General features: G+C 39.4%; 1 protein-coding gene and 1 long non-coding RNA gene across 2 annotated transcripts; one reads left to right on the forward strand and one right to left on the reverse strand.

Moving 5' to 3' along the window:
* Positions 1-421: 421 nt before the first annotated feature.
* Positions 422-2496, reverse strand: LOC149107091 (collagen triple helix repeat-containing protein 1-like). The gene is made up of 3 exons (XM_089296827.1): positions 2373-2496; positions 1979-2119; positions 422-960 (listed from the first exon to the last, which is right to left on the reverse strand). Exons 2-3 carry the CDS (start codon positions 2111-2113, stop codon positions 601-603), a joined length of 495 nt encoding a protein of 164 aa, XP_089152953.1. The 5' UTR covers positions 2114-2119; positions 2373-2496; the 3' UTR covers positions 422-600.
* Positions 2497-8668: 6172 nt separating this feature from the next.
* Positions 8669-11471, forward strand: LOC149107092 (uncharacterized). The gene is made up of 2 exons (XR_016209280.1): positions 8669-8890; positions 10301-11471. It is a non-coding gene; the product is annotated as an uncharacterized LOC149107092 (long non-coding RNA).
* The last annotated feature ends 1330 nt before the right edge of the window (positions 11472-12801 follow it).

Genomic DNA, 12801 nt, shown 5'->3' on the forward strand with positions numbered 1-12801 from the left:
TCACGGCGAAGACGGAAAAAAATTCAGCGAGGAAAGCGAGCGGACGGGGACGAAACCGAAGAATTCGGAGAGCGAAGCGATAGGGGCGGGCTCGTCGGGCGCCTGTTTGAAGGCTAGCGAATTCAATGGTAGTGGGTTACCCTGCGATGAACTAGCACCCCATTGAGCGGAGAAAAAGTAGAAATACTCCTAGTCGCTTCATGCTACAGAAACCGGGTTTAGCGCCGGCCTGATGGGCCACTTGGCTCGTGTGCTCGTTTAGTCAGTAGGGGGCTCGGAAACAAAGTGGTGTACCCCAAAAATTATTAATAACTGGGATACTGCGATTAGCCTTTATCAAATTTCCGCGATTAGTGTTTCACTCTCAGAAAAGTCGGGACACATCTGCGACCTGGAAACAGAATAAGATCATCAATGACAATTATTACTTTTCCCTTTTGCCTTTATTGCACTAAGAAGAACAGAGAGTGATAAACCTCTTAATCTATTCGCTTCCTTTGACAGCATGGCTTTCCTGAGCTGTTTCTTTTTTACTTCTTTTTTTCGCTGCTGAACTATTATCTAAAACACAGCTCGTTTAAGGTTCCGTGAGAGCACGTCTTACTGGTCAGATGGTGAAACCTCTTCAATAAAGATTCTTGAAGTGGAACCAAAGCCTGTATAAGCATTTCCCAGCGCCTGGCCAGTGCCCACACATTCACCGACGTTAATTTTCACCGCGACATTTCCTGCAAGAATGCCGCCGCAGTAGCCTTCAATATGGCCATGCTCGTGTTTGTTGAGGTCTCCAGCGTGAGCCTGGTACAACGCAGCATCAATAGCACTGGGGGAGCTGCATTCGGCATCGTTGAACGTAAAATACCAACGATTGCAGCATTGGCTGCATCCGGAGATCCTGATATTCCCAGAGTAGTAGACATGTAGGAGAGTGTTACTGTGACACTTGTGGAATTCACATGTCTGTTGATCGAGATAATTTTATGATACGGTCAGGAAGTTAATGCGCTTTGTCAATCCAAAACTTCAACTTTCTCTAAGGAAACCTCCGAGCAAACCCCGGCAACCCCCCCCGAGCATTTGAACTTTTAAAGTTTTGGTGGTTCAAATTTCCATTCCCTGGGCAAAACGTGGCGAGCAAATTTCCCACCTCAATACCATCTCAGACGGTCAAATGCCCCTACACCCGGGACATAATGGCAAAAATGAGGTCTAGGCATCCACTGTGAATTTCCACTGTGTTCTAAGATCTGTTTTTCTATATAAATGAAAGATAAAAGTGATTAAAACACAGCATAGACCTTTGGAAGGCTGTTATCTTCAGCGACAACGTTTACAAAAGAACTGGATTGTCCCTTTCTGTCTTCTCGCCTCAATATGGTTTCGAGACAATTTGTTCAAATTCCCCTTCCCACCCTTTCCATATGGTGTCAATTCCCCCTCCCCCTCCCAGCCACCTCTGATGTCACACTTCTCCCCCCGTACATCCTCTTGTCAAATTCCCAGGATATACCCGGGAGAATGTTGATGTCTCTATTTGATCGATACATGAAACTTTTAAACTTAGGCTTTTCACACATTGATACAACGATATTACACTCAATTCCATAGTGTCACTTAAATTTAAGTGTTAGAACTATATTTATACACCGTAGTAGTATAAAGAAACGCACTGCTTCTTTTAAAAATGATCTGAACAGCAAGAGTGTATTTTTGTGGGAAAACAAACTTCTTCATAAAGTTAATGGGAATGCTCACCACATACCAAAATCCTTAAAAGATACTAGAATTTAAAATAATTCATTTATATTTCATCTAAGAGGCACCGTACCAGACTGTCTTTTCAATCAATGAGTGCAAAAGTGCAAAAGGCAAGAGAATGACTAGGTCTGTTTAAACTGCAGAGAATGTTTTTTCTAACATGAAAATCGAGTGTTAAAATGTTCTTTTGTTCAAATGCGATGACGGGAAAATGGCTCACCGCTATGACGCCTTTATCCTTGCCGTCCTCTTTCTTCCAAGTACACTCCTTAAATGAGGCGGCAAATGTCTGATGGCACAACGAATTAAAAACCAACAGGCACAGTGCAATGTGCAGGGCAGGACTGTGAGCCATGGCAGTCTGTCAAATAAAGACCAAACAACAGTTTTGACAGAGATGCAAGTATTGTTTTCTTACACCTCAATAGAACAACAAGCTCTAGAGCACTACTACAAGTGGACGATTGGCTTTTAGTGATGAATTGACGCACTCTTCAATGGAGTAAATAGTTATTATTCGGCTTCAACACTGAAATTGTAAGTTGAAAGTGATTCACTGATTGTGCGTTTCGTCGTCCTGTTATTCAAGTCATCACTATAACTGAGAAACATACCGTCTCCAAAACTGAATGTTACCCGGTTGCTGTCTTCTTTCCGCCCTACTAATCTGAATAACACGAACGTACTCTTGAAAGCACCTTATATAACCAAATAGCAACATAAGAAAGCAGAACTTTCTTATTAATTTGTTTGTTGTTCAATATGTAGCTAGAGGCAGATCTTTCCTTTTGTTATTTGTTATTTAAATGGTTGTGGAGGACACCGTTTAATCATCCAGAAAAGCAATTCACATTACGCTACTCTGCATTATGCTACTTTGCACTTGAGTGCACTGTACATGCAGTTTGCCACGGACTTAAACTTGAAAAAGAAAATTCCACTCAAAATTAGCCTCAAAATTTGCCGAAACTAACCAATAGAAACATGAAACGAGTCTGTAACTTGTTTGTTTACTAGTTTTCTGTATGTGCATTGTTAACATGGTCCGTTTGCAAAAATGCTCACCACCATTATTCTCGATTTATTTTTTTCGCTTGGTCAATTTTCTTTTAAGCAGGCCTGACCACCTTCGCTGTTCCGTCAGTCAGTCGTTGCTCAAAAGCATAACTTTCTTTTCTTTCTTTGTTTTCCGTAATTGATTGAAGGAGATCCTCCATTACTTTAAGAGCCTGGTTACAAGGAGGGAGGGTTACCCTAGCAACACACCTAAAATTAAACGTTTGATTTTTCGTGTAGAAACTAAAATATTACGTTCTTCATGAGGAAATAGATTCCGTATAACAAACATGTGATGTGCAATTTGAGTACTCGCTTATAGGAAGTCATTTTCATGGTCGTCTTAATACGGGTTATTGACTAAGCGTGAGGTCAAGATGGCTAGATATTGGCCAAGAGAAGGAAAAAGAACGAGGCCAATATCCAGCCATCTTGAACAAACAAGGTTGGTCAATAAAGGATTTATATGGTAAGATCACTACTTTCTTGCGGGACACAGCAGTGGCGCTTTCCATTCAACCAAAAATTCCGAAATCAGTTTCGAAACGGGGGCAAATGGTGCGACAATGGAAGCTTTCCATTCGACTAAAAATTCCGGTGTGAATTTCCGGAAATTTCCATGGGTGAATGGTACTGACTTTTCCAGTGTGGAAAACGACAAGCCGCACAGTTTTGTTTGCTTGGAATTTTTCAATGACTTCGAGGTTTAAATCGCAAATATAGAAGCAAACGGAACAATGATATGTCGACATCGTGACTTTTTATAGACCACAACAGCATGGACCTTATACAAACCACAACGGTGCGAAGCGAAGAGGTCGGAAAACAAAGGATTTAATGAGTCGAACAATGGTTCTGCACGCGTTATAAATCTTTGCACATTTCTTAGCCAACCTATGCAAAACAAACAAGTACACCGCAGGGGCATTATTTTTATAAAACGCTTTCTTCACGAATTTAGCTGTGGCTGGTATTTGTCGAAATATAGCTAGAAGCAGATGTTTCCTTTTTGTTATTTGTTATTTAAATTGTTGTGGAGGGCACCATTTCATCATCCAGAAAAAAAATCACATTACGCTACTCTGCATTATACTGCTTTGCACTGGGCTGCACTGTACATGCACTTTGCCACGGACCTCAACTTCCGAAAGAAACTTCCACTCAAAATTAGCCTCAAAATTTGCCGAAACTAACCAATAGAAACATGAAACGAGTCTGTAACTTGTTTATTTAACTGTTTTCTGTATGTGCATTGTTAACATGGTCCGTTTGCAAAGAAGGCACCACCGTTATTCTCAATTTATTTTTTGCATTGGTCAATTTTCTTTCAAGCAGTCTTGGTCACCTTTGCTGTTCCGTCAGTCAGTCTTGAAAGCATAACTTTCTTTTCTTTCTTTGTTATCCGGAATTAATTAAAGCAGATCTGTACGGGTCCGCAAATGATCCCAGGACCGCAAATGATCCCGGACCGGAAATGATCCCCATATTGGACCGCAAATGATCCCGATCAAAAAATAAGGAATGGCATGGATTTATATCAGAGGAAGGTGAGAACATGTACAAAAATAATGAACTAAAAAACATATTTTATCATTTTGCAAAAAAAACTTTCCACAATTGCTGTTTTGTTCTTCGAAGGGTACAGATCGTTTTCACTATCACGCAATAACAGAAATAATAAATCGAAAACCAACCAATGGAAAAAGCTAAGAAGTTGTGATGTACGCTATAGAAGATAACTAAATAAGATACTTCTCCAAGTTTCAGGCCTTTGCGTTTCCCCAAACGTCAGATATTCGTCGTAAATGTTTCCCAGAAATTTACAGAGTCCAGTAAGAAAACGCCATGTTGGTGTACATCCGTGGTACACCAATATGGCGGCCGGAATATAGTGTAAACATCTGGAACTTACTTTGGCTTTCTAGGCGACTGACTATCAGTACTAAACAAACAAGCATTTACATAAGCACTTTTCCTAATGCTCTAACTTCTAAAAAGGCTCAAAATCATGAGATAAATATATATTTTTCAACAAACCCGATCGTAGCCTTGTGTCACGCAAGCTCCATAACTCTGAAATTCAAAATGCTCTAGTTTCCAAATGAAGCACGCTAATTGTAAACAGATATAAATATACCGCCTCTTATGCCTGATGAATATAAAAACACGTCACGTGAAGACGATCTATTGAATTAGAAGTCTTAGAAAAACACATACTTGTAAACATTCTCGAAATTCCGGTGGCGATAGTATCAAACATCTATCAAACAACTAATTGTCAAAACGAAGTGCAAGCCTTGGCTTTGCGTGGTCATGAAGTTGAACTTCATAACTATAGCTTGGAATTTTGGCTTCTTAGAATACTCAAGTAGTCATTTCCGAGGAATTAAAGCCAAAATACGACCAAGGAAAAATTATAAAATAAATTTGTTCAAATTTCCAGTGCTACACACTAGGTGTTTTACAGAGTGATGAAGCGTTGTAGGCTTGTGGGTCTACTCAGGTGACAGCGTCTTCTGTAATAGTTGCTTCATGGTTAGATTTTAGTTTAAAACTTTAGACGAGTGGCGTTAATGGCTGATAAAATGTGATTTAATTATAACACCGAAATATCAATGTGTAACAAAGGAGGATATGTAGCGTATGGTGCACTGATCATAATTTTACTGAGAATTGCAAAGAAATGTAACCCAAGTCGTGTTTTGATGATTGAGTGGTGATATTCATAACATCGTAGTTAGCAACAAAGTTTAGTCGAAAGTATGAAAAAAAAAAAAGAATCAAGTTGTGAGCCATTATAATTATAAGATGGCTTAAATAAAAACATCGGTATTCACGTACGCCAATTCTCTATCCACACCATTCCACCATCCATGCCATTCCTTATTTTTTGATCGGGATCATTTGCGGTCCAAAATGGGGATCATTTCCGGTCCGGGATCATTTGCGGTCCGGGGTCATTTGCGGTCCTGGGATCATTTGCGGACCCGTACAGATCCTCCATTACCTTAAGGGCCTGTTTACAAGGAGGGAGGGTTACCCTAGCAACACACCTAAAATTGAATGTTTGAGTTTTCGTGTAGAAACTAAAACATCACGTTCTTCGTGAGGAAATAGATGCCGTATGGTTGAACTCGCCTAAAAACACGCATTAAAAACGCCGCACTTTTGCGATATTCCATCAATTTAACTACTGTGCACCTTTTTTGTTTTTTATTTTCATTGGCCCAGAGACAAACATGTGATGTGCAATTTGAGTGATCGCTTGTTGGAAGTCATTTTTATGGTCGTCTTAATACGGGTTATTGACCAAGCGTGAGGTCAAGATGGCTGAATGTTGGCAAAGACAAGAAAAAAGAACGAGGCCAATATCCAGCCATCGTGAACGAACAAGTTTAGTCAATAGAGAATTTATATGGTAAAGAACACTATTTTCTTGCAGGACACAGCAGGGGCGCTTTCCATTCGACGAAAAATTTCGAAATTTTCGAAACGGGGACTAATGGTACGACAATTTCTAGGGAAAGGTCCCAGAAAATCCGGAAATTCTTCAATTTCCGACAAGCGAACCATTGAACCGGAAATTTTGGAAATTGAGGGATGAGAATAAAAGGGAACGGAAATTTCCAAGACAAAATGTTCGAAAATTTGAGAGTGCCTCACGAGGTTGTCCTCTTTTTCGGAAATTATGTTCCGTCAGTCAGTCGTTGCTTAAAAACAGAACTGTCTTTTCTTTCTTTGTTATCCGTAATTAAATGAAGCAGATCCCCTATTACTTTAACGGCCTGTTTACAAGAAGGGAGGGTTTTCCTAGCAACACATCTAAAATTGAACGTTTGATTTTTCGTGTAGAAACTAAAATATTGCGTTCTTCGTGAGGAAATAGATGCCGTATGGTTGAACTCGCCTTAAAACACGCATTAAAAGAGCCTCACTTTTGCGACATTCCATCAATTTAACTACTGTGCACCTTTTTTGTTTCATTTTCATTGGTCCAGAGACAAACATGTGATATGCAATTTGAGTGTTAGCTTATGGGAAGTCATTTTCATGGTCGTTTTAATACGGGTTATTCACCAAGCGTGAGGTCAAGATAGCTGAATGTTGGCAAAGACAAGAAAAAGGAACGAGGCCAATATCCAGCCATCTTGAACGAACAAGTTTGGTCAATAAAGGATTTATATGGTAAAGAACACTATTTTCTAGGGGGACACAGCAGGGGCGCTTTCCAAAAATTCCGAAATTTTCGAAACGGGGACAAGTGGTACGATAATTTTCAGGGTAAGATCCTAGAAAATCCGGAAATTGTTCAATTTCCGAAAAGCGAACCATTCAAAAGGAAATTCTGGAAATTCCGGGATGAAAATCCAAGGGAACGGAAATTTCCAGGACAAAATGTTCAAAAATTTGAGTATGCCTCACGAGGTTTTCCTCTTTTTCGGAAATTATGCAAATTGGCAATTTTCTATTCAGCGCTAGTTCTTTTGACCGCGATCACAGCAAGTTGGACATCTCAAGCAAGATAGTTCCATCTTGCCCGCTCGGGTAGCCAATCACAGCGCAGGATTTGATTCATCTTGCCCGGTCACGGAGCTAGCCATATAATAAAACTCATTATTTAAACCCTTTGTTTTGCGACGTTTTCGCTGCCGTTGTGGTTTGTGTAAGGTCCTTGCCGCCGTGGTCTATAAAAAGTCACAACGTCGACTTGTCAGTAGTAGTGGTATGGTCTAGTCCAGTCTGGTCTAGCCCAGTACGGATTTGACAGGTATTGTGATGCAAATAAAAAGGTATTGTTATAGAAAGGAGTTCTACTGTTGTCTTGAGCTTGACGTATCCATGGTAACCAGAATCCCCGCCCCCTTTGATGGTTGAGGAATGACGTCATTAATCTCGTTTCCGTGTTAGCCGAGTGAAAAGCCTGGTTTCTAACATATAGAAAGAAATCACGCAATTTCAAAGTTAACCAATTTTGACATCAAATGTTTCCCTAAAATTACAGGACAGAGACATGTGCAACTCCCTAGTGGTTTGCGCTCAACTTGTGAATGAAAGTATTTGCAGAAGTGTTTACCAATGGCACAACAGTTCAATCATGTCCACGTCCTCGTTTGTTATTCTCTCATAGCCATGGGGATCTATGACCCGTTTTTCGTACACAAGCTGGTACTTTTTCTTCTGAGTGAGTGTGGCCAGTGAGTACTCTTTGGAGTTTCGGGCGATGCGATAAGGGTTGTAAGTATCAGTTTGTCGCGTTTTCTCGAGAGGGCGTCCAATTTCGTCTAAACCATTTTGCCGCAACACTTGGTAATTTACCTGCTTGACACCTTCACTGTTTAAAGAGATTCCCCTCACTTTGCATTCTTCTTTTTCTTTCTTCGTGAAGTAGCCATAATTTTTCGGTCGCCCGGATGCAAATTCAGTGATGAAATCGTCTTCTCCCAACTCGTCCTTGAAATCACCGAGAAAGTCGTCAAGGGGAGGATTGTTTTCATGAGGTAAACTGGAAAAAATAATGCTGTCGGTGTCTGTGTGCTGTACTCGTTCTTGTAGCATGTCCAGAGCTGCATACAAACGAAGTCGAGCCCAACATTTCGTGAAACAAGCGATGAAAATGTTGAGGCTTAGTGAGACAGGTTCGTCATTCGATTCCTTATTTGGTCACAATATCCTATGATTGGTCAGAATAGCAAAGGCAGGAAAATCAGGACGCTGTCAAACTAGTTTGACGGCGTCCTTCACAAAGGTTGATTTCCTTATTTGGTTAGAAAATGCTGTGATTGGTCAAATATGATGTCATGCTATTGAAACGTGCTGAGCGGTGATTGTCTGATAAATTCCATATAACGTGTGGACCAGGAGGGAGAGGTGAACACGTCAGATTTGGCTGACCCTATGATCATGGCCATTATGACGTCACGGCGAAAGAAGCGCGCAAATGGACAAAATTTTCGAAAATGGCGTCGTCCCCTCTCGCTGTTGCAACTTTTTGAGGCGGATTTCTCCAATCATTCCAGCTTCAAATGGTATTGTATTTGGATCTCAGGGAGTGACTATCATTTTTCTTTCTTGAGAGGTAAGTAGATTTTAATTATAACCGAAAGATCTTGCATAAAGTGTATTTAAAGTGTTACAGTCATCGCTCTCCGGTGGAAATATGTGGGGCAAAATTTTGAATATTCGCCCTGTAAAATTGCCTTTTTTACGTGATCGGTAACCTAAAGAAACGTGTAACTTGGTCACAGAATAGCTTGTATGTATAGGAAAACATTGTAGTTGAAGATGATTTTGAAGAATCATCAGTAAAAATGATCAATCCATTTGAGTATGAAATATCTGCGATCTTGTGCTCGGAGTGTTCTTTCACAAAACTGAAACCTTTTCACATATTCTGCAACGGGCCTAGCAAACAGAAATATTATCGACAATGAAGGAAATGAGAACTTCCACAAACAAGAACTTAAGCTTAATTATTTAAATAAGACAAAGCTTGCCTACTGCACAACGGTGGTTAAAATGCAGACAGAGAATAAAATGCAGACTGCAGACTTTTTAAGAATATTGTATTCCCATTTTCTTTATATAGAGCTTGTGCTCCGTTTAGCCTGAAATACATGGCTCAGGTTAGCCGGTGTATGGTTAGCTCGATCTCTCTATAAATGAAAATGGGAATATGATATTCTTAAAAAGCCTCCAGTCTACATTTTACCCATGGTTTGCAGTCTAGTCTTGTAAGACTTTTCTCTTCTGCATAGGCCACTTTCGTGCTGCTTTGACCATAGGCTGGTAGTTTGGGGTATTTTCAATTTCCCATAGGGAGTCTCTGCGGAGGAAAGATTACAAGGCCCCATTTATATGGTCTCGGGTACTGGAGACAACCCTATCAGACCCTTCTGAGGCAACTTTATCAAGTGTTTATATGAAATGAAGTTGTCCCTCCAGGATTACTTCAGCCTTTTTTCATACTCCAGTGCTCAGTTATTCTTCTTTCTTTGGCTTCCTTTCAGTCATTTGACAACTGGGGGGTTTTATGAGTTAAATTTTATTTCTTCAAACCATGAGTTGCCCCAGGTAGGCCAGTCATAGTATTTTGATGAAAAAAGGTTATCAGGCCTACCGGTTACCCTGGTTTTGTTGCTAAGGGTGACTTGTGTTTCACTTTCTCAACAAAATGGTGAAAGTTAGCTCGTCCAGGGTCACTGGGGTGAGGGTTTTCTTGGTTACCTAAGACCAAATAAGGGCCCTCACTGTCGGCTGCAATTATGTATGCTTATATAACAAAACTTGAGTTCCTGTTGCTGAGTCTTATTATGTTTACAAAATTGGCACAGTTTATCAACAATTTAGGAATTTGAAGTCTGATTTATTTTAATTCCTAAACAATATTGTAACTTTTCTGTAAGTAAGGATCCAAAAATGCTTTATGCAGAGTGTTTGTTGTAGTTTGTTTGACACACTTCAGAAATTTTATTTTTCCTTTGTGCAGGTGAGGGTGCTGAAAAAATTTCTTTATGAGAAAATCTGAAGACTTCAGTTCAATACAATGATACTGGAAATGAGCTATTTAATGTTTTATAAATTATGTTATTAACTCCATGTACATTATTACATTGTATCTGCTTGGATGGGACTTAAAAGGTGGATGGGGTTGGATCGTTTAATTGTGAGAATTGCACTTTTTAATGGTAAATACATATTGAGTTCCTGGTGCTAGATCTCATTAGGAAATTTGTCTTTTAGTTTACATTTTCTGTTGAAAAGAGTTAGGGGCAATATAAAAACCAAAGAGGGAAGGGAGATCATATAAACATTTACTGCAATTTTCAACTGGTGAATATTATGAGGAGTCTTATTTGATCTTTTTAAACCTTAGGTTACCATCCTCCACTACCTTTGCAAGACCATTCAAGCAGGTCCCGTTTCTGGCAGTACATGCAACCACTATGGAAAGCTATCTATTTATTTGTCAATGTACTGTCAATTAAACATTGAAAACCCAATCCTGTGTGTTTTTTGTGTTTTTTTTTTTTTGTTATTTGCTGAAAATGTACACTTATCATTCTCTTGAAGCCAAAATAAACTCATCAATGCAAAAAGCAATAGGGAAGCTGGAATGGAAAGAGCTGGGGAGAATCAGGCTTGGGGTTCATGTTTACAAGTACAACCTCTGTCACACTCTTCTCGAGAATATTTTTTTGTAGGTCAGTTTAAGCTTAGTGTAAAATAATTGTTAAAGCTATCTTTATTCACATAAGATTTATGATGAAAATTAAAAGCATAAAGTATAAAGAAAAGAATTGATTATCATTTCAAACTTACAGGTAGTAAAGCTATTATAGTTTGTCTAGACAGATACTATTAGAAAACAAGGGGTTTGGTTATAATAAGAGATCACCTGATATTGATCTTTCCAGCTTTGTCATAGCCTTCCACTACACTCTTTGTTTTGGCAAAAAGTCATTTTGGCTTAACAAGTTTCTGCTGGTTAAGTTAACTCTTATTGCTAATGGCTTAGCATTGGAAGTATCCCTGTTCATATATCCTTTCCTCTTTAATTCACTTGCTGCTTGCAACCAGATGCTGTATTTTTTAGTTCTTTCTATTTAACATCCTACACAGTTTACTGTTACAGTCTATACAGGTTTAAATTAACTCACTGAGAAATGAAAAAAAAAAAAGGAAATAGAACCCAAAGCACCAGTTTAGGATACCTCTCTTGTCAGAAGTTCAGAAGAAGAAACAGCTTTTGCACTGCGTGCGGACGTCCGAGGAAACACATCCTGCTCCGATCTCATATTTGACGAACATTTTGACATGAAATGAAGCACCTTTCTGTGAAGAGGTCTCGTCCATGTTATTCTGAATATCATCTGTTTCATCTAGGTCTCCTGTACAGTGATTTTATATCATTTTACCATCTAAAATATCCACAGGTCTGTTCGGAGCTGGGTGGCCTCGCAGAAGAAAATGTTATCTTTCACTTTGACGGTTTTGCGGATAATTTAGCGCAAAAAAATATATCCTTGCTGCATTATTTACTTTTCAACCCAGCATATGACTTAATAGTTCAAATGTCTTTGCAAGGGACCATTTTATATCTAATACTTTCTCATATTTCGAGGGTTTCGAGTATTGATCAACAGGTCCTCCACGCTATCGTCTAAAAAATAATGGGTTTAAACCCACTGATCATTTTTATGCACATGTTAAATGATTCGTTTTCATCACTGTTCAAACGTTTTAAACCATATCAAGATCATATTGTTGTGTTCGTGTTGTTCGTTGTTGGGTTCTCCTGATATTGCCCAAGAAACGGGCACAAAGCTTCACTTTTCAATAGCGTTTTCAATTGAGCGATCTCGAAATTTTGCATGTTTTTGTGCCTTCTGACATCTAGTTTTTGAACACCAAAGTATTTTTGGACACAATGTTAACAGGTTATCTTATTCCTGTGGTCTGTTGATCGCTTTCTTTCAAATTCTTTGAGCAATCATCGGATGGAAAACTTTTCTGGTGTCATTTTTTAGCGGCCATTGAAACTTCACGGGCCGGCTCACGAGTGACGTCATAATGGCCAAGATCATCGGGCGGGCAATCGCATGGCTACGTAAGCAAAGTTGACCTCTCCCTCCTGGTGTGGACCTATTCATCTCCTTTACTCGCAACAATCGTTTGGTTTGAGCGCATCCAGAAAAAGGGAGAAGAAAGAAGAAACAGTATGACAGGCGAACCAGGGTTAGTAGGGAATGGCGGCGTTCTAAAATCCTACATACTTTATGTAGGTAAAAAACAAACGGCTCTTTTAGGAGCCACCACATTAATAAAAGTCAATGAGCCAACATGCTTTCCCGAGTTCTTTTAATTTTGTGCTCGAGCACGTGGAGACGCGCATTTATTATTCACAAAATCGATTATCGATCATCAAAACTGCAGCGTCATAAAATTCAGTTTGACAGCGTCCTCAAAACCAACAATGAATGTGATTGA

Source organism: Orbicella faveolata, unplaced genomic scaffold, assembly GCF_042242905.1.
Source record: "Orbicella faveolata isolate gen_17 unplaced genomic scaffold, um_ofav_v1 contig_27, whole genome shotgun sequence".
Classification (NCBI taxonomy): Eukaryota; Metazoa; Cnidaria; class Anthozoa; order Scleractinia; family Merulinidae; genus Orbicella; species Orbicella faveolata.